Below are 26,525 nucleotides of genomic sequence, written 5' to 3'. Positions count from 1 at the left end.
CATCCTGTCTCTCTTTACGCCGTGCTGCTCTGGTGCCGCCGGGGTGCTGCTTGTTGTGGAGTAGTCTTGGCTGTCTTCTCTTGGGTTTCTTTAACAACAAAAAGGCTTCACCACCATTGTGGGAGACGGATTTCACAGCATGGCTTTAAACCTCACCATCAACACAAGCAATCCGCCTCTAGGTGAGTTTCAGCCCGTGACCCCTGCAGAAATACTTCTTCAATGAGTCGTGTGTGTGTGTGTGTGTGTGTGCACTTTGTGACAGATGGCTAGTTGGCTGTTAGCACTGTTACGTGTCACCCCAACAAATGAGACAAACTACTCTCTCTGAAAAAACTCCCCCTTTGATGTCTCTTTGCCAAAAATAAAGCTATAGATAGCTGTGTCCAGGAAAATGAAAGACCCTACAGCCAGTCATTTGGGTTTGGTTTATGTGGAAGAACATGAAGACAACAGAATCAATAAAAGACAAGAAAAGAAGTTTAATATTTTGTTTCATTTGTGCCAATATTATTTTATGGAAACAGCCGAATTTATTAGCTATTAGCTATGTTTGTAATAGAAAAAAATGGAAAGAGCTACGAAGAATTGATTTTATTTAATTTTTCTAATAAGCAGCGTCTGTAAGTTGACCTATATATTATTATAATTGGTAGGACAGTTTGTCCATTTAAGTTCAAACGGGGCGTGCATGGAGTTAGCTAACCGGCTAGCTAGTGAGAGTGCTAGTATTAGCTAACGTTAGCTAGCTTGTCGTCGTGGCACTTTGAACTACAACATGTGGGCAGTTAGTTAATATTCATTTTTAATGACAGCAGCTACAATAAATTTCACCCTCTCACTTTTCCACTGTCACCACCTGTGAACACCGCTTCATGATATGTATAAAGTCTGCATTACCTTTTAAATGACACATGGATAAATCATACACTGTGGATGAGTTGACACGCTGTCACGAGCTAGGCTGGTTTAGGTTTAGACATGCAGCGTTTCATGTTGCTCTGCGGTATCAATAACCTGACGTATGTTATTAATATGTGATATGCTTATTGTGTCGTTTTCAATTCAGTCTGAATAAAACTTAATTCCCAGGGTTAGCGTCTCAATGCTTTGTACTATATTGACTAACTGTGACAGCAGCTGAACAGCGCCCCGTGTGTCTGCAATGAAAACAGCAGGCTGATGCAAGCATACTGAAACGTGCAGTATTGGAGGGGCACTGCTATGTCTTGCACTCTGATTTCGGTTTTATTTGCTTTGCATCAGCACTTCCTGTAATACTGGGCAGCCTTGGTCAGAGGTTGGGGTGGTGCCCACAAACCCAGTCTTCCTCTGTAGAGATGAACCCACAAAAAGCTAAACCATCTCTACAGCTCCTCCATCAGACCTTTATGGCTGATTGTAAAAGTGTAGGCCACACCTGTGCATGAGACAACCAGAATGTCAGGAATGGTGAGAATATGAGGAACAAGATCATCTGCTTGAAATAGGCCTGCATTGTCTGTTTTCTTACATGCCAATCATTGGCACATATTAGGTGAAATCCTAAACTCAAAAGCTTGAACTACATAAAACACTAACTTTAAATTTTTATTATCTGTTCGATGGTGTCTTGTTTGTTTTGGTTGGCTGCTATTGTTTTCATTTTGTGAATCTGTGTGTTTGGTTACTGTCATGACAAAATGTGATCTAGGTGATACCTGATACCTTCAATAGATTTCAGGCTTAACTGTAGCTCAGTTCATATGGACTTATGACTTGGCTCTGGTTCCCAAGCCGAAACAGAGGGTTGTTGGTTCAAGTCCCTGTTTGGACCAAATATGGAGCGTAGACTGGTAGCAGGAGAGGTGCCAGTTTGCCCGAGTTGTGCTTGAGCAAGGCACCAAAACCCCAACTGCTCCAAGGCAGTCCCTGCACTCTGACATCTCTGCATTAAATGCATGTATAAGTCCCGTTTGTGCATGTGTCTGTATTTAGGGCCTGTGTGTATATGAAAACAGATTGAACGAAAATTTTATTTCCTTTCTGAGATTAATTAAGTATATCTACTTAATTGTAGCAATTAATTGCCTGGTGTTTACATGTCTGTCTGTTGACAGATTATGTCATTGTGATAACACAGCAACTGTGCAATATTCATGTAGTTGAGATCAAATTGAAGGCCGAGTTCAAAGATGGGTGTGGTCTGTGCCCAGGGGGTGGAGGTACCCACTTTATTTCCATGACTGACATTCGTTGTCAAGCCATCGATTGCTGTATCGTGGCTTGAGTGGTCCCAGTGCAAGACAGTCTCAAGTTAGGGATTCATACCCGTTTTCTAATTCCCAGAGAATATTCTATGCAGAAAGAACCGCAGGGTCTTTTGGTTGTGCCGTGAGCTGATGCTGTGTATAGCCTGGGTCTTGGTATGAAGTCCATGGCATTATAAGCATTTTTGCACTGACAAGTTAAAAACCACTGTTTTAGGAAATAGGTCTTCAACAACGATTGCAGGCAACAGAGTAACATTACATACTGCAGTGTGCATGTTCTACATCACAGGACCAGTTCAACTGGTTTGTGAAGATCAGAACATTATTGTCATGGACTGCATACTTATTTTATACTAGAGGCCAAACATTTAGGAATTTAAACCAAGTCGAGTTGCCTTTGACCTAAAACTCCTAGATTCTGTAAACAAAGTTGACTGAAGCTGGTTTGCACTGTGAAACAACAAACACTAACAAAGGCTGGATTTTCTCCTCTGTCCTGCAGGAGCGCTTTTGACAGCAGAGCACGTGAAGGGCAGTGTGCAGGTGTCGGTGGAGGAAGGCAAAGACACCCGGCTTCACGTCTCAGAGTAGGTGACATAAATGTTTCATTAAATTGCTGAATGAGCTTAACCAGTGTACTGTAGAGAATGTATATGTGAAGTAATAAGAGTAGATGTACAGTTTTGGTGTTTATATTATTACTGATTTATTTCTATTCTGTGTGCTCTCTCCTTACCTCAGTGCGATCCAGTTCAATGATGCCAACTCTATCAGTCGGTACTTGGCCCGGGTGGCTCCCGCTCTTGGCCTGTACGGAGCCAACATGATGGAGCAGACTGAGGTGTGTGTTTGTGTGTGTGTAATATTTTCTGTTCTGTTTGCTGTTCTCTTTTCCTCATTTGAGATGCTTCCTGGTATCTGCAGGTCGACCACTGGCTGGAGTTCAGTGCTCGCCGTCTGTGTGGTCAGCCTGGTTTGAGCGTAGCACTGGGTGAACTGGATAAGGCCCTTTCCCTGCGGACCTTCCTGGTTGGACATGCCCTCACCCTGGCTGACCTCTCTGTCTGGGCTGCCCTCAAAGGTCAGTACCATTCATGATCAACCAGATTGGATTTCTGACATTTTCTCTGTTTTTCTATTTTAGTGTGGAGGCTAAACAGGTGTGGTTGTTTCTCTGCAGGTCATGGGGAATGGCCAAGCCAAGGCAAATCCTTCTCTCATGTCAATCGCTGGTTCTCTTTCCTGAGCACGCAGGTTCCCTTCACTGCTGTGGGCAACAAGTATGCCAGTAAGAGAGCTCCGATGAGCAAATCCAACGTAAGTGTCATTTCAGACATTAACACTTGATTTATGATTTAATGTTTATACTCAACTCTAATGTTAAACCCTCTTACAACCATTAGGTAATGTTAGCCGTGTGATGCTAACAGTTAGCTCTATCACTTATCATGAAATAGAGTGAGTAACAGCAGGGCAAGGAAGCGCTGAGCGAAGCAGTTCTCTGCAAGCAGCTCTATAATGAAATAAGATTTTACCCAATGCTGATATATTAAAAAAAAAAGATAAAAGTCATGTTCACATGTGGGGGGTTGGGCAGCAAATATTCTGTACGTCGACTGAATACTGACATCTAAATGAATACTCAAAATGTCTCATGCCAGTCCCCAGTGGAAACTAAATTGATGAGTACTATATTGATAAAACCACACCTCAATCTTTACAGATTTATTGGTTGATTATTATGTTTATCATCAGTTCATTAAAACTAACATTTGTTCGACCCCACTGGAACTCACTTTGGGAGAAAAAATAACAAAGCCAAGTACAAAACAAATGCAGCTGTCCTGATGTATTCCTGACTGTTTCCCTGATCTGCAGTCGGATGAGAAGAAGCAAGACGTCGGCAAATTTGTGGATTTGCCAGGAGCTGAGATGGGCAAGGTGGTGGTTCGATTCCCTCCTGAGGCCAGCGGGTAAGGCTTCAGCTGGAGTTTCGAAGAAGTTCAGATCATGCATGGTCATTTAATACCTTTCTTAACCATTAATCTGTGTGTGTGTGTGTGTGTGTGGCCAGATACCTGCACATCGGCCACGCCAAGGCTGCTCTGCTCAACCAGCACTACCAGGTCACATTTAAAGGCAAGCTCATCATGCGCTTCGACGACACCAACCCTGAGAAGGAAAAGGAGGACTTTGAGAAGGTACAAACACCCAGTTCTCAGTGTTAATGGGAAAAAGTATGTTTATTTGTTATTTCTATATTAGAACCAGAAACATTGCTAATTTCATGACGTTTTGTAACTCAATTAAGAGGCTTTTCAACATTTAGATGAAAACCACTGCCAAAAATGTGTTTTTGTCTCCTCATTGCTACGTGTGTATTGCTTCCCAGGTGATCCTGGAAGATGTTGCCATGCTCCAGATCCATCCAGACCAGTTCACCTACACCAGCGACCACTTTCCTACCATCATGCGATTTGGCGAACAGCTGCTCGCTGAGGGCAAGGCCTACATCGACAACACGCCTCCCGAGCAGATGAAGCAGGAGAGGGAGCAGCGCGCTGAGTCCAAATGCAGAAATAACAGTACGCCTGCCACGTTCATGAGTCACAGTGAATGTTGAAGCTGCAGTGAAACGTTCTAAACTTTCTGAAGCCACAACATGAATCTCATCTCTCTCTTCTGTAGCGGTGGAACAGAACATGAAGATGTGGTCAGAGATGAAAGCCGGGACAGAGTTGGGGCAGAGCTGCTGCATGAGAGCCAAGATCGACATGAACTCCAACAACGGCTGCATGAGAGACCCCACCCTCTACCGCTGCAAGACCATGCCTCACCCTCGCACAGGAAGCACCTACAAGTATTTGACTAAAATATGTACACGTTAACATCTGCAGTATTTGCATCAAATTTTGGGCATATTGAAATATTTTACAAACATTAACTGTCAAAACTGTCACCCTCCTTTCCTCTAGTGTCTACCCAACATACGACTTCGCCTGTCCCATCGTGGACAGTTTGGAGGGTGTGACCCATGCTCTTAGGACCACTGAGTACCACGATCGTGATGAACAGTTCTACTGGATAATCAACGCTCTGCGCCTCAGGAAGCCCTACATCTGGGAGTACGCTCGACTCAACCTCAACAACACAGTGCTGTCCAAGAGGAAGCTCACCTGGTTTGTCGACCAGGGATACGTTGAAGGATGGTGGGTGTTGTTTGATTTATCTGGTGACTGATACTTATGTGACTATCCGTGATGTAAAAGGTCTATTTCTTCTACTGCTTCTTGGTGGTCTCTCTGAACCTCCTCTTCCTCCCTGTCCTGCAGTACCCATGCCCTCCCTCACCTGTCTTTACCTTTACTTTTTTTACCATCTCTACCCTCCGTTGACTTTTCTCATGTCCTCCAGGGATGACCCTCGCTTCCCCACTGTCAGAGGAGTCCTGAGGAGAGGAATGACCGTTGAGGGTCTGAAGCAGTTCATAGCAGCCCAGGTATCTGATAGATAACATTCTCAACTCTCTCAATTCTGTACCAAAGAAAATTATACAAGTCGAAGCATTAAGCACATTCAACTGTATTATTTGTTGTCACATTGGCTTAAATTGTTTAGTATACTTTTAAACACTGCATAAATGATACCACAGTCTGCACTAATAAGGCGTTCTTAAAATGTGTGCATTACCTTTTTCGTTTTCTCTATTATGTGTTACAGTGTTTAAAAAAATCATGTACTTAAAGGGTATTTTTTGGTATATTTGAACCTGGACCCTATTTTCCTATTGTTTTGTGTGACAAGTGACTAATGAGGGCAATATTTATTTAATACTGGTGAAGTATTGAGCCAGAGTGCTGCAGCTGGCAGCAGCGACACAGGTTTCAATGTATTCATGTTGGGGCATGTTCATATCATCAATTAATGTCCGCCGAAAGTGCTTGTGTTTGCCACTGATAGGCTCAGATTAATATATAGATTAAGTGTCTGAAAATTATCAAAAGGATCCCTACAAAGTTCGACCATTTTGTTCAAGAGTACAATCCCTTTTGTTTAACCAGAAACAGACCTGAAAACTACCATCACCAATTCCACCTGACTCCATTTAAATAAACAGTCATTTTAGCATGCATAGAACCAGCATATTGTCACATCTAACTTGGTGAATTTAGAGTTTAATTAAGTTAAACTAAAGTTCGTCATTGTTGGAACAGTGAAAAGATGAAACAAGACAGATTTTGTGACTTTTATTTTGCTTTTATTAACTCTGGGTGACATGTGTTTTATGATGATAAAAATACTGTTTATTGAAATGGAGTCTGGTGGACTTGGTGATGGCAGTTTTCAGGTCTGTTTCTGGTTAAACATAAAGGCTGACCTCTGTAGGGATGCTTTCCATTATGTTGTCAGACACTTAGGATAATAATCTCAGCATGTCAGTGGCAAACACAGGTACTTTTAGTTTATGTAAATTGATGGTAGGAACATTCCCCGAGTGGTGATATTGCAGCCTGTTTCGTAAATTCAAAAACTGTCCCATTTGTCACTTAGATTTAAAAACATAAAATGGGGTTCAAAAATCCCAAACTTACCAATTAAGAGAATTCACATTTGCAAATATAATGGTATTGTATCCATGGAGTGGAAGTCACTTTTGTATCAGTTAAAAATGTCTTTGTCTTTTCTTTGCCTCCTTCCAGGGTGGATCAAGATCAGTGGTGAACATGGAGTGGGACAAGATCTGGGCCTTCAATAAGAAGGTATGTTTTTCTCCTTTGTTATCTAGGCGAGACTGAACCTGAACTGAAAAGTGATAGAAATATTCTGACACTGAATTTGGCTTCACTTGTATTAAAGCATGGTCTGCATTGTTGTAATAGTAAAGATATATGAATAACTTAAAATATTTAAAAGGGTTTCTCTGAAGACCACTCTTGAATTTTATCAAGTAAGATTCAATTGCTGACTATTTTGATATACTGATACTTATATACTGATACTTGTATAACATGCTAGTTTTGAAGAGAAAGGACTAATTTTGTTTGACATGGCTTGTATGTTAGAGAAAGAGGGGATACTAAAAACGAATATGACACAAACCTCGCCTGTGATCGACAGATATTCAGAGAATTGCCTGTGGGTTCACTGCTGGCATGGCTTCTTTCTGCTTTGCTATTCTCATTCTGTTGAATGCTTTCATTTGCTGCCTGGTTTCCTGCCTCATTACCCTGCCCTCACCCTCCACTTCACCCCCAGTAACACTGAAAACCTCATAAACCAAACCAGCTGCTTCATTTCATGTCCCACATTTGGTTGTACTCATGTTTTGTTGTCCTCATTTCAGTCTGTCTGGACATCAGTGTTGCTTCCTCTGTGTGGTTTTCCTTGCTGGCACTCGCTGCTTCATCCCAGAGTCAAGTAGAAGGTGTGAAGCTAATAGTTAGAAATGTACATAAACAGTCAGACACAGTATATGTATGTCTGATGCTAGGGGGAAAAGTGAGTTTCAGACTTTAATTTCAATTAAAAGAACATCTTATGCTAATGTCAGAGCCTGTATTCAACTCCACCAATCAGAAGGGATTTGAGACCAGCCTTAGGACGCAACAGCTACTGAAAGATGACATTTGGCGTCAGGCTGAGATTCAGGAACACACTTGGGCCTCATATGCATGTTCAACTAACCTACTCCCCCCTGCCCTCTTCAGACAGTTTCATGCCTCCAAAGTTCCTCACGTCAACTTGCCGATATTTAAATTTGCTATAACAGCAGCTCATGTTTAAATGTTTACAGCTGTTTGTTTTCGATGTTCAATAATTTAGCTAAAGCCTCTGAGCTCAGGGAACACAGCTATACTTATGTTATTAAATGACAGTCAGTCAGAATAATACAAAAATAACAAACCAAATGAAAAACACCAGATGTTGTGATTTCTACTCTGTGGTATCACTTAATGGTTCCTAAATCCTGTTTCATCTTACGCCTTTCTCTACCTAAGATGATGCTCTGTTAAACACAAGCTAAAGCAATAAAGGTCCAGTGTGTAGGATTTAGGATTTAAGGGGCTTAGAATGAACTGTTTATATCTACATAGGGAGCGGGTCCTCATCCACGCAGTCCACCATGTTGCACCGCCATGTTTTCTACAGTAGCCCAGGATGAACAAATCAAACACTGGCTCTAGTGAGGCCATTCATGTTTTCGTGTAGGCCACCTTAGTTAGCAGCCCCTTGACAACGCACCCAAACAGTGTCAGAAAAACAGTGGTTTTTAACATGAAAATGCTTTATGTAGTGTTTTTACTAGTTTGAATCATCAGGTCAGTTATTGGAGAGAAAGACACCTCTGTAGATAATTCTGCGTAAGATTTAAACCCTCGAGATACAAATGAATTTTAAGTTATCGGAGACAAAAGGTGAGCACACATCAAGCTTTCAGAGGAAAAAAAAAAAGAGCAGCCATTAGCAGGTGCTGGGCTAGTGACCTTTCTGCCACAAGCCGAAAGTTATCAGAAACTTTTTTTTTTTTTTTTTTTTTTTTTTAATGTGAAACTGCTTTATTCAGTGTTTTTACCAGTTTAAATCACCTGGTCCATTTGTTCTGGAGGGGAAGAGACCTCTGAGGATAACTTGGCTCCTGGTTAAAACTTCCTGAACAATAAACACTTATGGAATCCTAACCAGGAGTTCACATTTGGCACATGGGGAATCTGTCTGCACCCCTCATCGCTATATGATACTAAATCCTACACACTGCTTCTTTAATGAAGTTTTACTGACTTTGATTGAATATTTAATGTTTTGTTACCCACTCCACTCTCAGCTGAAGCAGAAAGAGGTTTGATGTAATATTGGCACAATACAACAAATTTCTGCTGAGTCACTGATGATGACATTTTTAATCTAGGGTGTCTTCAGGCAGAGCTACTTAAGTCAATTGCAGTAGTAGCCCTTGCAATGTTAAGGTAATGTTAATAATTGATTCAGAAGTCTTCTGCTGGCATCTCTGTGCCATTGATACTGTGGTCCCATTTTAAATTGTCGGGTAACAGGAAAGTACCGATTATAAACAATAAATACTATATTTTGTTTATCTGGTTTCTGTATTTTGTTGGTTGGGATTCTTAGCGTGGTGGATTGTGTTGCTGCATAACAGACTAGCATCGTAGATGGAGTTTAGCATGATGCTCTCCCAATACAAGAGTAAAAGCCATAAGTGGTTAGAGGTGGTAATATAAGAACCAATCAAAAACAGGGAGGTGTAACGGTTGTCTTGAGGACAAAGTGGCGAGGGGAAATTATGTTAACGTTCCATTCTGTGTAAATGTGTCTCTACCTCTTTCCTCTCTCTTCCTCCCTCCTTGTATCTGACATTAAACAGCATCTCACTCTTCTGTTTCCAAGCTGCCAATTAGCTGTCTGAAGGTACTCCTCCTCCTCCACCTCCTCCTCATCCTCCTCCTTTTGCTCATTTTCACCCACTCCCTTCCTGCTTCTATCATGAGCTGGTTTATCTGCAAATCCACCAACAGCCTTCACTGTTTTACCAACCAATCAGATGTTCAGAGTTCAAAGAACAAAAAGCATTCAAAAGGAAAGGCAGTAGAGTTGGGTAGTAGGACGTCAGAGAGACATGTCCTTTAAAAAGACACTGTGAGTCTCTACCAATAGTGGAGGACAATACAGTCGGAGGATAAATTACAGGGTTTAATGACATGATCAGTAAACTAGTTGTTTTGGTTTGGATTCTCTACAAGTCTGGATTGGCTCCCTATGTGAAAGCTCATCTATCATGGCACAGTGATTAGGGTGATGGATCGATGTTAATGTCTTGCACACCATGTGTTTTTTTTTTCTTTACCTGTTTGTTGCTTTCATCACTTCTCATTTACCACTCTTACTGGTTTAAACTGATTGTGATTAATCCTGAAGTAAACGGTGCTTGCTTTGGTTCTGAAGACTTCCGTGCCCACAATATAAATGGGAGCATCTGTACGGAAACTGTAGCTGTTGGGGTAGAATGAAGTTTTTGAAGAGACATGTTTGTGGTTCAGTTGTCTATGTTCATATTTGTACGGAACCTAGCTTTTGTCAAAACTATTGTACATAGAAAGAAGTAAAATTACACCAGGATATCACTGTAGCTTGTCAAGACAGGAAATGCTATACCCAACACCAAACCAGTTATTGGGATAATTTGGACTACTACAGTGAGACAGTATTCTGTAAAGTGGTTAGGATACTCTACTTTGCAGCCCCTCTGTGACAGTTGAAGGGACACTTTCCCGTCCCAAATAAATAACATATTTTTCCTCATACCTGTAGTGGTATTTATCAATTTATTGTTTTGGTGTGACTTGTTGGGTGTTGGAGATATTGACCATAGAGATGTCTGCCTTCTCTCCAGTGCAATGGCACTAGATGGCACTCTGCTTGTGATCGTTAAAGCGCCAAAAAAAATACATTGGAAAAACTCAACAGCAATGTCTCTTCCAGAAATCATGACCTGGTTTCTCAGGATAATCCACAGACCTTGTGAGCAATTTTGTGTAAGAACTATTTTCTTTCTGCCAAACGACACCCACAAACTGTATCACTACACAGAAGGAAGCATGCATCTACCAATGGGTGAGAAGCTTGTGCTTTTTGTCAGAGTAAGATGTAAACATTAATGGCACCCTCCTTGGCTGTCCTGTAACATTAGCTAGCTTAGTGATGCTAGGTGAGCTAGCAGTAGATGCACGGTGGGTGTAGTTTGATAGACAGAAAAAAGTTCCTACATGAAACTGCTCACAAAGTCATTAAATAATCTTGAGTAACCAGGTCATGATTTCTGGAAAAAGACATTGTTGTGGAGTTTTTTGTTTTGTTTTTTTTTTTATGTATTTTTTCAGCACTTTGAGCACCACGAGTGCCATCTAGGTCCATTATTCTGGAGAGAGGGCAGACAGCTCTATGGCCGATTTCTCCAACACTCAGCAAGTCACACCAAAATAATCTAGACTGATAAATAGCACCACAGGTAAGAGGAATAATATGTATTTTTGATTTCAGAGTGAACTGTCCCTTTAAACTGATTTTAAACCCATGTATTAAGATGTGCAGCTTTTACCAGAAGGTTTTTTTCCAAATGCAGGTAAAAAAAAAAAAATTCTACAAAGCAGACTAGTTGCATAAAGTGATATATTTAAAAAGTCAGACAGACCTTCTCAGAAAAAGCATAAAATCAAAGATCTTGGGTTTCAGTTTTTGCAAGACATTAATGTCCACTGTTACATCCTCCTCCCTTATTGTGTTCCTCTCCATCTTTTCCCTTCATCATTTTGAGCCATTAGTTTAGACTGTTCTTCTTCATTTATTGACTAATTCCACCAAATTTACTATGGCTTTCATTTGTGTGAGATGTTAAAGTGCTTCACACTTCATTTCCCTAATTGACTATAGATAAGGTAATTAAAGGGATTGTTTGTGGTGAAAGGTATTTGTAAGCTTAAAGTGTGGCTGTTTTTTATAGTCTGAGTAGACTGAGCCTCTCAACTGGCTCTATCCCATCATTTTTAGATTTAGGGACTATTGCTGTTCCCACTGGGACCTGCATACTGAAAATGTCTACTTCTGTTGTACTGTGTTAAAGTGGTTTGCTCATAAGTATGTACCAATGCTTCTTTGTGATCTTCTAGTATTATCTGAACAACATTGCCCTTGCTGGGATGGTGTAGATCTGTTTCTGTTCAGATAGTCTGTCCTGTAAAGCATTCCGCTATCATCTGGACTCTTAAACACTCTTAAGAAAAAATAAAATGCTCTTAAAATAATGATAGTGGATGGTGACTGAATCAGCAGCTGAAGAAAAGCTTTTTCCCAATTTCCCTCGCCTGCATACGATCATGATTCATTCATGAAATCTGCTTTTCTTTCTCCGCTCTCTTCTCACATTGTGTGTCCCACTTTCTTCATTTGTCACTGACTGGTATTTTTGTATCGATTTTTGGTTTGTTTTCAGAGCACCATTGTTTCATTAAGTTGCATCATTTTCTGCTTTGTCCTTTCATTACTCAGCATTTTGTATGTAAAGACTGTTACAAAGCTTCTATTCTATTGTTACTTTTACTGACCTGTTTGTGTGTATGTGTGTTTATGTCTTTGTTTGTTTGTGTGTGTTAGGTTATTGACCCGGTAGCTCCCAGGTACACAGCTCTGTCCAGCTCCTATGTGGTTCCTGTCACCGTCTCACAGGCTAAAGAGGAGGTCAAAGAGGTGGCCAAGCACCCTAAGGTCAGAGAGCTCTTTCTTACAAACACTTAACGGCTAGGACACATGCTGCATCTTTAACTGCCTGGAAGACATGAGGGGGGGGACGCTGGGTGCTAACCTTGTGACAACTCTGTGCAGCTTCAAGAGTGCTGAGGCAGGTTGTGTCTGAGGTTGCTAGGCAGCCACTACCAGCACTGTATCATGGCTTACTTAACAGAGATCTAGAGTGCAGAGCTCAGAATCTTCCAGGTGTAGTTTTGGAAGTGTGTTGAAATATTGTCTGTGGGACAGACATTAAAATAATCAACTTCTTCGTATTTAATCACAGACCAATATTTAGGGAAGGAGGAAAACATAATCTTCCAGCTGTGACTGGTTGGTCCTCTTCACATGACATGTAAATTGCTATGTTCCAATAGTTTTCTTTATCTTAGGGCGACCCATCATGCCCTGAAAAATTGATGCTTGGGAATACTTGCACATTGTAACAGTGTTGCTCTCACTCTTTAGCATGTCTTCCATGCGTCTACATTGAAAATAATGATACTTAGGGTGTGAAAAATACAGCATGTGTACTGGCCCTATTGTAATAAGCAAACCTCAAACTTGTGAGGTACTACGTGCTGTTTGTGCCTGGAGGAGATCTGATTGGAAGTTGCAAAGCAGCACAGCATTTACACAAAAAAAAAAAAAAATGTGGGGAGGCTATTTTTTCCCATGATAACCGTTTCGTCCAGCAGCTGTTATTGTGCACTATGCTGCAGTATTGGAATTGGAACGTCTGCAAGTCATTGTTGTCTTACTTGTTGGTACCACAATTATCTCTTAGTACATGTGCTGAAGTCATTTCTGTGTCCACTCAGAATGCAGAGGTGGGCATGAAGCAGGTTTGGTATGGACCTCGAGTTCTGGTCGAGGGAGCAGATGCTGAAACCTTCTCAGAGGGAGAGATGGTTACCTTCATCAACTGGGGCAACCTCATCATCACCAAGATCAACAAGTATGTCAGATCATTGCTCAGCTACTTCTTATTGTTGCTGAGATCACATGGTGTCGCATTAATGTAATGATGTGCTCCCTCTCTCGGTGCTCAGGGGGGCTGATGGTAAGGTTGTGTCCATGGAAGCTCATCTGAACCTGGAGAACACGGACTTCAAGAAGACAACAAAGATCACATGGCTGGCTGAAACAAACAGCGCACCCCTATTGCCCACCGTCTGCATTAACTACCAGCCTCTCATCTCCAAAGCCGTCATCACCAAAGATGATGACTTCAAGGATTACATAAATAAAAACAGCAAGGTCTGTTCTGCAGTGGGTGTGCTAAATCTCACAGCATGCACTCTATTTGTCATTCTCAAGTCTTTAATTGTGTTTGATTGTCTCATTCTTACTTTCTCAGTTGGAGGAGAAGATGCTTGGAGATCCCTGTCTGAAGAATCTGAAAAAAGGTGACATCATCCAGCTCCAGAGGCGGGGCTTCTACGTCTGTGACCAGCCCTATGAGCCAGTCAGGTGAGTGAAAGGACCGATTTTGTTTACATACTTGCATACTTGACATACATGAATCTAACCATGTTGATTGTCTCTCTGTCTTTATCTGTCTGTGGTTACCATCTACAGCCCTAACAGCTGTAAGGAGAGTCCCTGTGTCCTGCTCTACATTCCTGACGGACACACAAAGGAGATGCCGACTGCTGGATCCAAGGACAAGAGCAAGAGCCAGGCCTCCAACAACAAAGTGAGTGCTTTTGAAGAAACCATCCATCCAGATGTTTTTAGATTATCTACCAGTGACCTTAATCCTTAATTTTATCTGTAAATCAGACCTGTCAGTGTATAAGACCTCTTAAATGACACAACAGCAGCACTTAGTTGAAAGTTGTTCAACAGAAATTGGCTGCACACAGATGTCTGCATAGGGGAACATGTGGAATGTTGTGGACCTGTAGATGACGACATTTACGTTACACAGACCAAAGCAATCCCTCGTCGACACGTCGTTTCCATAGATGCAGATATGTCGCCATTTTTGCTTTGTGACAACTTCCAATCTGTGTTTTTCTCCACCATGACCGCCTTACACTCGTGTTAATTTCAGTAACAGTTCAACCCTGTTGTCAATTCAAGCGAAGACATTTCTGGTATTATTTTTCACCACTGCTGTTGTTACTCTGTAGTATTTTCTGTAACTAAGCAACAAACCACAGAGTAGACAGTCTGCATCCTGTTTACACCAGCATGCACATGCTCATTGTATGTGAATGCTCATGTGGTGTGCATTTTCAGGTGTGTTAGTGTGGACAGAGATTATATCTGAAACTATGCTAAAACACTTGTGCAGAGATTGTTTTCATCTTAAAACATCATTTAGAACTTAAAAATGTATTAATGTGGATGTAGCCTTAGAATCCACTAAGTGCTATTGTTAAATGACTGATCTAGTCTGAATTGGAGGGAATTTTCAGCCTCCTATGAGGATGTTCAGGCCTGGGGTGGGAACAGGGAGGAGGTAAACAAAAGAATAAATATTCAAATTAAAACAAAATGCACAGCACTGTAAGAGAAGTTAGTCTTTATTTATTGAGAACGGGGCAAGTGTTTCCAAGGAAGGCTGAGAGGAACCACAGTCATCTGGGATAAACTGGTCAGTTTCTTGCTCTTCTTCTCAGTCTTTAAATGTGCCTTACCTCTCGTCTTAGCCTGCCACCACTGCCAAGGCTGCCTCAACCTCTGCCCCAGCTCCAGCTCCTGCTCCTGCCTCTGCCTCAGCCGGTGACCTATTCTCAAGCATTGTAGCACAAGGTGACGCTGTCCGTGAGCTGAAGACTGCCAAGGCTCCTAAAGAAGAAGTAGACAAGGCAGTTCAGCAGCTGCTTTCTCTGAAGGTACGTCAGCTGCGATGAGAAGCACTAAATAAAATGAAACTGAAAATGAAGACTCTTAATTATACAATTTCTTTCTCTCTCTCGCAGGCGCAGTTTAAGCAGCAGACAGGTATTGACTATAAGCCAGGCATGGCTCCTCCCACCTCCACGCAAGCCCCACCCATCACACAGTCAGACTCCGCATCCTGTCCATTCACCCGTGTTTCCCAGCAGGGTGAGCTGGTCAGGAAACTGAAGGCAGAGAAGGCACCAAAGGTACTCATTTGTCCAAGTACTAACCCCGTCCACATCTGCTTGTCCAGTCACTGTTCATGTCCACATCCATCAGTCAGCACACTGTCCGTTCATTAATATTGTACCGAGTGATTTGTCCAGTCATTTCTCATGTCCTCATTCGTTGTCCAGTCATTTCTCACGACCAAAGTCGTTTGTTCAGTGTTTCACTGCTTGCGTCCAAAAGTATTTGTCCAGTCATTGCCCATGTCCCCACGTCATTTGCATGCCAGTAGGTTATCAATAACTACATGCAACAACAAGTTGGTTTGTTGATGGCACCAGGAGCAGATCGATGAAGCGGTGAAGCAGCTCCTCGCTCTCAAGGCGGAGTTTAAAAAGTTGACTGGTCAGGATTACAAACCTGGGATGGCCCCCTCCGCCCCTCCCTCCTCTGCTCCTTCTGCAACCACTGTCTCCTCTCCTTCCTCCTCTTGCTCTTCCTCGGCCCTCTATGAGCGTGTTTCACAACAGGGGGACGTTGTGAGGAAACTGAAGTCTGAAAAAGCCCCTAAGGTATCCTGATGCAACATCACAGACAACAATGATGTAGTGATAGAAGAGAATTGAAAAATAAACTGCCCAAAGCATAATTATGAATCTCAGTGTAATGCTGTCTCCCTCATTACTTATACAGACACCATTACAATCCAACCTACTGCACATTTCTAAGATGACCAAGAAGCTAACAGTGGATTAGTCCATTATTCTACTGAGAAGACTTACTTTCACGATCCGTACCTTACTATTTTTACTACTACGCCACAGTTGTAACTGTTTTGGGTTATTAAACATGAGAGATTACAGTATTTATTTTTTCTTTGTGCCTTTCTCACTGGTTTAGGCGGGCAGAGCTAACTTGGAGAAAGGTGAATTGGCATTAGAATGAGAATCTGATGACTGTTGGTGGGTTGTTTGATCACCACCAATCAGACATGAAGGAGAACCTAAGAAAAAAAGAATTCCTGCACCCTGTCCTTTACTTGCAGTGCAACGTCTCTGTCCTTAGACCTTGATCAGGTAAAGCCTCCACAGACTGAGACATATTTCTAAAATAAAATTTATTGCAAGTTTAGGACAGTGTGTGGGAATTTTCTCTTCTCTTGCCTTTGGATATTTTCCCCTATGCACCTGTCTATGAGAAATCGAAGGTGTGATGAGCCTTCACAGTCAAGAGTTACATTCTGAACAAAATAAGAAGTGTTTTTTGCTTTTATTTTTATTAGTCATTGATATACTTAATGTTATAAGGAAATATGTGAATCCAGGTTTTCAGGAAAAGACCACTGAGCTGCAGAATGAAAATCACTTCATATTGTTTCTAAGGTCAAAATAACTTCTGCAAGAAAATACAGTTTGTCAGAGTGGTAGGAATCATATCAGGTTTGATTTCTTGTGTCTCATCTAGGGAGGCTGTAGTCTGTGCTGCCTTGAAGTAACATAGCGAGATACCTACAGCAGGGGGTGTTTCTGGATTTATTTATATGCTAAATTTAACATAGTGCTATAGGGAAATACAACACAAGTTGAAGACAGCTAGTCTAACACCCTCTTAAAAGAGACTGACCCAACACCAGTAATGATAAAAAGCTAAGCCTGGTCAGTGATCGTAAAATCAGCTATAATCTTATATTCTTAAACAAGGAATTTTATTAATCAGTATCAAGATTTTCATTATCACAATATGAATATTTTATTTCTAATGTTAATAATGCACATGTGCTGTGAGAACAGTGTTTACCCATAACAGGACTAAAAAAACTGCTCTAAGTTGATTCACAGTGTCATTACCCATGTGTCTGCAGGACCAGATTGACGCAGCAGTGAAACAGCTACTTGCCTTGAAGGCAGAATACAAACAGGTCACAGGCCAGGAGTACAAGCCTGGAGCTGCCCCAGTCCAGAACAGCCCCAGCCCTGCCCCCGCTGCCCCTGCTGCCAATGCTGCCAATGCTGCCACCGGCCTCTATGAGAAGGTTGCTGAGCAGGGAGAAATGGTCAGGAAACTGAAGGCTGAGAAGGCTTCCAAGGTGAGTCTATAGATTCAGTATCGTATTCTGCTACATATCTATTAGCAGTGTTTCTTCTGTTTTCAGAGTCTTTATGTTTTTGAATAGTTCTGTAACTTTCACTATTGCTGTGACTGAGTGGTTCTCTTCTTGTGGCTGTTCATCAGGATCAGGTAGATGCTGCGGTGAAGCAGCTGTTGGCTCTAAAGGCAGAGTACAAACAGCAGACCGGACAGGATTACAAACCAGGATTACAAGCCCCAGCTAGCCCCGCCCAGACCCAGTCCAGCCCGGCCTCGACCCAGTCCAACTCTTCCCCGCAGGCTGAGGCACTGTTCTCACAGGTGGCCCAACAGGGAGAGCTAGTGAGGAAGCTGAAGTCTGAGAAAGCCCCCAAGGTAAGGAACCAATCACAGAGTAGAGTTAATTTCAGCTTGTACCAGATATGAAAAAACAACTTTCATTCCATTTCAGGATAAGGTCGATGAAGCCGTGAAGACTCTCCTGGACCTGAAGAGCAAGTACAAGACCCTTACTGGACAGGACTACAAACCAGTGGCTGCTGCTGGAGCCACTGGAGGAGAGGACAAAAATCGCAAGGAGAGGGAGAACAAGTCTGAGAAACAGGGGGGAGGAGGACCGGGAGGAGGGAAGAAGGGTAAAGGAGACAAAGCAAGCCAGGGCTCAGGAGGAGCAGGAGGAGCAGGAGAGGGTCAAGGACCGAAGAAACAAACACGGTGAGAGATTGGAAACAGATGCAAGGAGAGAGGTTAAGAAGCAGATCCAGACAATCATAAACTAGCTTTTACTTCATCTGGTAGTGGTTTAAATGTTACCAGTCAGCACAATGTGTAGTATGAAGTGGGACTCCATAAGGTTATGTTGTTCCTGATTTCAGATAAAGTGATGATAATCTTATTACAATAAATACTGTAAACATGCTTTTAAGAATACTGAGGAACAAAATGTTATTTTACTTTTTGCATCTGAAGTCAACTTTCCTACTTTGAACTCTTTCTTTCAGTCTCTCTCTGTCAGCGCTGATTTAACCTCTCCTGTCATGATTCTCAGTTTTATTTTGGTGTCTCTTATTAGAGTGAAAATATTTCTCCCTCATCCCACATTTGGAGGGTGGTGCTGCAGACTGAGGAAAAGTGTATGGATTTATTGGCAGTTAGATGAACAGATGTATGGCAAGGTCAATAGCTGTCGCAGTTGGTTGTCCTGAAAATGATTTGATTAAAACTGACAGGAAATGGAGTCAGAATGTCTGAGCCAATAAAAAGCCTCATACTGAGCTGTCTTTTCTGTTTTGGGCACATTACACTTAGTTGAGTGTAATGCCTATTTAGCAAGATGCATTTTTTTTTGTATGGAGGTGTTGAACTTTTACCACATACCACTTAACATGAGGTAACTGGCAGTTGATGGATAGTTTCAAACCTTACAATGCCGTGAGTTTTAGTCTTTAAACAAATACTGGAGTGGTGACACACTGTGGCAACAGAGGCACATACTTGGATTTCTCACTTGGACACTGAAGATTGATCGCCTGTAATCACAGCCCTCTGCTACTGTAGCGTAACCACTGAAGAGTTTTTGTATTTTTTTGTATTCAGAGTTGGTGAGTTTTAAATGATTGGTGTGTTTTTCATCTGCTTGATTAGTGCTTGTGTTCTGCTGTCAGCCTCAAGGATGAAATCTGATTGACCTGTGATAGCGCTGCACTACAAATATATACATATCTATATTCTGCATGTTTTTCTATCTACAGTTAATACAGAATGGGCACCCTTAAACTCTGAAGACCTGCTGAGGGTTCTGACAAAAGATGCAAAAAGTACAATTAAAAATTTCTGTTCCTCAGTTAAATACTAAAAATCATGATTATAACATTGCCCCAGTAATGGAGATTAAGATTTTGCCTTTCTGGTGCAGCTCTATCTCTGTTTTACAGCTACTGACATGAGCTCTGAGTGGCATGGTTAGCTGGGCTGTGAATGGCTGTGTGTTTTGTTAAAAGTGTGTTGATGCACTCAGGAGTAATGTTGTACCTGCACCGAGACTAACCAGTCAGGCATGGCCTGACGCATCAGTGTATGTGTTTCCACATTGCTCTGCTACTTAATTTGGGCAGTGCTTCATCACCACTGCCTTTAATTAACAAATTGGTCTCTCAGTGAGAAGAAAATTAAACAGTATGAGTGGAAAATACTTTAAGACAGTAAAACAGATAGACTTTGGTTCCAGAATAACATCTCCACTTCTTAAACTGTGGTGCTTACAAACAAAATAATACATTAAATTGTGTGATTACCAAAATAAACACATTAAAGGTTCAGTTTGCAATTCTGGAGAAAGATAGTTGCTATTTAGCAGTGAAAACATGCCTAGGCATTTCAGCCATTAAGGCCTTCATCAGGATTAATAGCCATAAAATATAAAAGGCTTTTAAATAATTACCCTCTCAAGTGCTGCACAATTCTCTAACAATTCTAAACTAGTTGGATCCCCAAACTGAAGAGCACCAGAGGGACATGTTTTTCAAAACTGAGCAGCAAACTGTTTTGTGACTGAACCAACTATCTTTCTCCAGAATCACATACTGCACTCTGAAGTAATATGTATTGTAGTATTTTGAACCTCTTAATCTCCAGCTTTGCATCACACTAACTCATTTGTCTGTCTCCTGACAGGTTGGGCTTGGAGGCCAAGAAAGAGGAGAACCTTGCTGACTGGTACTCTCAGGTGAGTTGAATAGACACAGGTCCCCTTTTCTCTACTTCCAGAAAAGCCATTTTAAACAAACAACTTTAAAAAAAGGCCAGTGTTTTCTGACTTATTTTTAATCCCCCTTTTAATGTAATGTTACTCCTCCACTACAGGTCATCACTAAGGCAGAGATGATTGAGTACTATGATGTTAGCGGCTGCTACGTGCTGCGACCCTGGGCCTACTCCATCTGGGAAGCCATTAAAGACTTCTTCGACCGGGAGATCAGGAAAATGGGTGTGGAGAACTGCTACTTCCCCATGTTCGTCTCTCAGGCCGCCCTGGAGAAGGAAAAAACTCACATTGCAGACTTTGCTCCAGAGGTAAAATGACATAAAATAAATAACAGAATAGAGGGGAAAAGTCTGATATACCAGAAGTACACTTTGCTGAAACGAGAGGATAATGAAAGCGTGACTGAACAAGGTTAATAGTAATGATTTTTTTTTATTATTTTTTTTTTTAATCTTTGTCAGGTTGCCTGGGTAACGCGGTCAGGAAAGACTGAGCTTGCAGAGCCCATTGCTGTCAGACCCACCAGTGAGACAGGTCTGAACCACTGCTCTTTAGAGACCAAACTACATCTATTAGTGCAGACACATACAGTGAACCAATACAATATCTAAATAGCAAACATTTATCTTGTGTTGAATGCAGCAGTTGGTGCAGTTTTGCTTTTCTGTCATGTTCAGTAATAACCTGTGTTTTGTTTTGTTTTTTATTCTGCAGTGATGTACCCTGCCTATGCTAAATGGGTCCAGTCCCACAGAGACCTGCCAATCAAACTCAACCAGTGGTGTAATGTTGTGGTCAGTATCCTCCTACTGTCACATCTGTGCCATCTTCATCTGCAGTTCCTACTCCACACCTCTCACTCGTACATCTTTACTTCATGATAACAGTCTCCTTGAAAGGAAATTGCTACACAGAAGACTGGCACCCTGAAGTCTTTTTCTCTGTTCTCACCTCTTTCTCTCCCCCGCTTCTCCTCCAGAGATGGGAGTTCAAACACCCCCAGCCCTTCCTGAGAACGAGAGAGTTCCTGTGGCAGGAGGGACATACAGCCTTTGCCACCAAAGAGGAGGCAGCAGAGGAGGTAATAGTCCAGGCAACACTGCCTTACAATTACCCTAAGCATTCCTCTGCCCATTGTGTTTTATGAATTACACAAGAACTCTTTTTCATGTACCAGTGCTGAGATGCATAATTGTGCAGTACATTCAAAGCACCAACATAAGTGTTATTATTTTAACTATGCTGTATTGTACATGACTGAAAGTCTTTGTGTGCTGTACGTGTAATGTCTCTGTAGGTGCTTCAGATCCTTGATCTGTACGCCAGGGTGTATGAAGAGCTGATGGCGATCCCTGTGGTGAAGGGGAGGAAGACGGAGAAGGAGAAGTTTGCAGGAGGAGATTACACCACTACTGTGGAGGCATTCATCTCAGCCAGCGGCCGAGCCATTCAGGTACTGTAGTATACTGGATTAATTCATTTTGACCTCCTTTCACTCTGAGGCCAGCACAATATGTTTAATTCATAAATCTCGGAGTAGAGTAGATAAAACTTTGATCATTGTGGAGAAACGGACAAAGATTCATGATAATAATTTCACACTTAATCCACATGCAGTCAGACAGTGATTGATTAGAGTTAATGTTTTAGAACAAAGTATACAATGCTCTATTGCTTTGTGCTTCCTCAGGGTGCCACATCTCACCATCTTGGACAGAACTTTGCCAAAATGTTTGAGATCATGTTTGAGGATCCAAAGAGGCCGGGTGAGAAACAGCTGGCTTTCCAGAACTCCTGGGGAATCACAACCAGAACCATCGGTGTCCTCACCATGGTCCACGGAGACAACATGGGACTCGTACTGCCACCCAGGGTGGCTTGCCTGCAGGTAGATACACAAACAATCTCACACAAAGACATGGAAGTACAGTAGATACTGGATGGATGGATGTTTTGTTGTTTTTTTACTAACAAATGCATAATGGCACACTCGTTAAGCTCAAGACACCTGCCTTTTGTCTAATTTTGAAGAACATCTCCCTTAGTAAAGTAAACAACCAACATGTGATAAACTTAGACATGCTGGAAACAAAAAACATATAGCACTATATGGTTATAATTTCTCTTCTTTTTTCCAGGTTGTCATCATCCCATGTGGGATCACTGCCTCCCTGCCAGAGCAGGAGAAGGAGGCCCTGTTGGCCCAGTGCTCTAAATACCTGAGGAGACTGCTGGGTGCTGACATCAGGGTGAAGACTGACCTCCGAGACAACTACTCCCCAGGGTGGAAGTTCAACCACTGGGAACTCAAGGTCGGAAGTAATGACGATAGCAGTGGTAGTAGTAGTTACTGAAGTGTTTTACCTAAAGACATAAATTCAACAATAGGAAACAGTAAAAAAAGATATAAGTCAACAAGCCACAACAGCCCAGATTGTTGTGAAGGCACTGATAATTATGACAGCATCTGTTTCTCTTCCTGTTTTTATTGTTTCTGTGTCTCTTGTCCAGGGAGTTCCTATCCGTCTGGAGGTGGGTCCTAAGGATATGCAGCAGCGTCAGTGTGTCGCAGTGAGGAGAGACTCAGGCGCAAAGGTAACAATTCCAGAAGATGAGGTGGAGAAGAATCTTGTCGCCATGTTGGAGGACATCCAGAACAGCCTGTATAAAAAGTAAGACGCAGCAATACACAGCAGGATTAAACTGGCACTGGGCTTTTTATCACAACTTGACACAGCAACATTGAAGTACAACTGACTACAGAAAAAGCATGTTTTGTTGTTGTTATGAAAAACTGCAGCGTTATCTGTCACACCTGCTCTAAATCTCACTCAAATGATTTTAATTTTAACACCATGTGCATCAGTATCGACAAAAAGGCAGTTGTTGCAGGTTTAAAATCATCCTGTTTCCCAACCAGCTGGGGGCAACATTGTGTCAGAAATGACGTACACAGAGTGTGAGACAGATCCTGCTACAAATGAGAATCCATACAATTATGCACAATGAAGAGATGCTTACATGGTGTCCATAGACATACAAGAGGATTGATTGAAGTGTGTTATGTGTGTGTGTGTGTCAGAGCGTCCGATGACCTGAAGAGTAACATGGTGGCTGTAGACACAATGGAACAGTTCCAGAAAGAGTTGGACCAGGGCAAGGTGAGTGTCACAAACCACATGCAGCACAAAACCATGCCTGCCTCACCTGAGTGGTTCATTGATAATACATTTATCTTGCTTGATAGATTGTCCAGATCCCATTCTGTGGAGAAATTGAGTGCGAGGACTGGATCAAGAAAACCACTGCCAAGTACGTCCAACACGTATCTATCAAATATACACTGCACATATTCAGCATTTTCAGCCAGGGCTATTTGTTAAGCACTGTCATAATTTGTGCCGTTTACATCAGGTTTTGGGAAAATGCAAAATTTTAAATGTTAGTTATTCCGGCCCAATTTTACCTCATTTTCTTTGCATGTGCTAATTTCAATCAGTAAAAAACATTCCTGTCCTTTGTTTTCCTGTAGGGACCAGGACCTGGAGCCTGGAGCTCCGTCCATGGGAGCCAAGAGCCTCTGTATCCCCTTCTCCCCCCTGAAGACGCTGCAGCCGGGTCAGATGTGTGTCAGCGGCAAGGAGCCTGCACAGTTCTACACCCTGTTCGGACGTAGCTACTAAACACCTGTAGGCTGGATCACAAGGATGAACATCATAGTAGAAAAGGGCTTTCCTACTTTGTCTCATTATTTCTTTTTCCTCTCATCTCTTGAGTGTGTTGGGTAATGAGGGTTTGGAGGTTACTGGACTGTGGGATTTAGAATTTAACAATTTTTGGGGGGGGGGGGGTGTCTGTTTTGTTTTGTTGTTTTTGTTTGTTTTTTTTATCTTATGTTATCATTCTTATCATGCATCAAGAAGAAAGAGGAGGTGAGAGAAACTGTTTACTCAGAATTCCGTTGTAAGAGGAGATGGTTGTCATGCTGTTTCTCTCCTACATGGCTGACTGTTCTCTAAAGACCATGCTAAAAGAGCACTTGCTGTCCAGCAGTGGTTTGTAAAGAATGGGAAGTACCACCAGAAACTAGGCAAGCATTAATTTTTTCCTATCCTTTCAGAATTGCTATTTTTTTTATAAGTACCTACTTAACACCATCAAGGAAAAAATCAGATTAAGTTCATTTTTGTTTAAGCTTCAGCACTTATGAATTGAGTAGGTTTGCACCCTTTGAAATCTGGAAAACCACTGTTAACAAAACACTGAAAGAAAATCCTGAGCAGCATACCATCTACTGCTGTCTGGGAAAAGTGTTCTCTGCCTGCCAACAGTCCCCCTCTCTTGTAGCCAGACTGTCTCAGGAACTCTGCAGGTACTCAGGCTTGTATTTGGGGTGTTATTCTCACAGCTTTATCAGCCCCCCTCTCTCTGTATAACTGGTTACAGTACTTGGCTCATGATTAACAGCTTAATAATACTAATTCCTCAGCACCACCAGAGCAACATGCCATAAAGCTGTGAGGAACTGTATATGGTTAATAATCAGTAATGTAGTCTTCTGTCACTACTCTCCTGTGAAAAGAGGTCTCCAACTTGTCTATAATAAAGTTATTTCCATGGCAAACTACTGTGTTATTTTTTTTATCCTGGATAAAGACGACTCATGTAAAACTAGGGAGTTCATGCCCCGCTGAGCTGGTCATTGATTATTTGTACTGGACTAATGTGTTGAGGACAATGTCAGTATTGTGCATATCAAATTAAGGCTAAGGCTATTTACAATGTTAATGAGGCAATGGAGTAGAATAGTATACACTTTTCAATAAACAGTATTAACATTATTCCGAAAGTACAACACTTTTTTGTATTACACTGAATTAAGCATAATGAGCGTCACAAGGAAATGAGCTATTACAGTGTTGTTTGTTGTGGTGCATTAGATTGTGCAGGTTTTACCTATTAAACTTGTAACAAAATATGTAGGGTAATATGCAAGACAATTTATCGTGCATTATGCATTCTACAGCAAGCTTCCTTAATTACATAATACTGAGCCTTATCTAGTCAAGAGATAAAAATGGACACTTCCTGTTTATGTTTTCAAAATAAAATAATTGGCACGTGTAGATGTGTTTACTAGTTCTTCAAGTGCACAGAGTCAAAGTACAGACGCAGGGAGAAGGTGAGGGTAATATTGTCCTGAGTGCAGACACTCAGGACAATTCATCAGTTATGCGGCTAATAAAATACGATAATGATAATGAAAATATGGATAGTCCACCTGCAGATATCTTTTAAGTAGATAGGATAGGGTAGACTTTAATGTACTGGAGGGGAATTTGTCTTGGACTTAACAGTGTCTGCAGTGCGACACAGTTAAACAGTACCTGTAAAATACAGCAGTTAGAAAGCAACAAATACATTCATCCATCATCATGAAGAAGGCACACATATTACAACCATACTGTGCTGACCAGAAAAGCAGGCAGGCATAGACACATTCCAGCCTAGGTGGTGTTGAGGGCATCAATGGACAGGGGGATGAAGGAGCTGTTGAACTGGTTGTGTCTGCCTGAGGGGAGGAGCTGACATTCAGGATATTAAAGTATTTGTAACATTTCAACAGCTTATTAGTTGACATTCAACACCTATGCCACAGTGGCCTATGCTGCACAGGCTGAGTTAATAGCTCAAACTCAACAAAGTTACTCTGAGAGTATGTAGGTATGTTCATCATGAATTGTCATATACTGTATAGGTATTTAAACATCTATAAAATGAAGTAAAACTGTTGAATTGGTGAATCTCAACTAATAAGCTGTTGAAATGTTACAAATAGGCTACTCTAAAAGCTACCTGTACGTGGACTATCTACAGCACAGTAGCACCTCTGAAACAAGCTTTTGATAAGACTATACAAAGTGGATACTTTTTAAAAACATGGTCTGAAAACAGGAGGAAGCAGAGGCAATGTGACAAAATGCTGATGGTCCTTGAAAGCTCAAAAGATGAGACAAAAGTCCTACTTAATTGGTTGGATGTTTGAGGGTGGGTGTTGAATG

At 41.6% G+C, this 26,525-nt stretch overlaps 1 protein-coding gene across 2 annotated transcripts; it reads left to right on the top strand.

The window, feature by feature from the left end:
- eprs1 (glutamyl-prolyl-tRNA synthetase 1) lies at nt 1-25,087 on the top strand. Of its 2 annotated transcripts, XM_049564526.1 has the most exons (35): nt 1-182; nt 2,755-2,839; nt 2,994-3,093; nt 3,177-3,333; nt 3,433-3,569; nt 4,131-4,225; nt 4,327-4,453; nt 4,645-4,837; nt 4,941-5,112; nt 5,228-5,461; nt 5,667-5,751; nt 6,953-7,012; nt 12,417-12,527; nt 13,370-13,506; nt 13,601-13,808; nt 13,909-14,021; nt 14,130-14,247; nt 15,209-15,394; nt 15,482-15,649; nt 15,953-16,183; nt 17,473-17,697; nt 17,844-18,074; nt 18,151-18,413; nt 20,373-20,424; nt 20,562-20,771; nt 20,925-20,997; nt 21,178-21,257; nt 21,443-21,544; nt 21,761-21,916; nt 22,154-22,351; nt 22,602-22,775; nt 22,975-23,135; nt 23,546-23,624; nt 23,711-23,775; nt 23,996-25,087. In XM_049564526.1, the coding sequence occupies exons 1-35, from the start codon at nt 140-142 to the stop codon at nt 24,144-24,146; spliced, it is 4,980 nt and encodes a 1,659-aa protein (XP_049420483.1). In that variant the 5' UTR covers nt 1-139; the 3' UTR covers nt 24,147-25,087. The 2 variants fall into 2 exon arrangements, with proteins under 2 accessions (XP_049420483.1, XP_049420485.1); XM_049564528.1 differs by lacking the exon at nt 15,953-16,183.
- The last annotated feature ends 1,438 nt before the right edge of the window (nt 25,088-26,525 follow it).

The sequence above is a fragment of the Epinephelus fuscoguttatus genome, linkage group LG2 (genome assembly GCF_011397635.1).
Source record: "Epinephelus fuscoguttatus linkage group LG2, E.fuscoguttatus.final_Chr_v1".
NCBI lineage: Eukaryota > Metazoa > Chordata > Actinopteri > Perciformes > Serranidae > Epinephelus > Epinephelus fuscoguttatus.
The sequence above is the reverse complement of the archived record's forward strand: the minus strand, read 5'-3'. Positions and strand labels throughout refer to the sequence as shown.

Excerpts from the sequence above, each read along its gene's own strand:
- eprs1 (XM_049564526.1), top strand. The coding sequence starts at position 140 with ATGGCTTTAAACCTCACCATCAACACAAGCAATCCGCCTCTAG. Across the intron at positions 5,752-6,952 it reads AGCAGTTCATAGCAGCCCAG|GGTGGATCAAGATCAGTGGT; the intron begins GTATCTGATAGA and ends GCCTCCTTCCAG. Across the intron at positions 20,772-20,924 it reads TTGCAGACTTTGCTCCAGAG|GTTGCCTGGGTAACGCGGTC; the intron begins GTAAAATGACAT and ends AATCTTTGTCAG.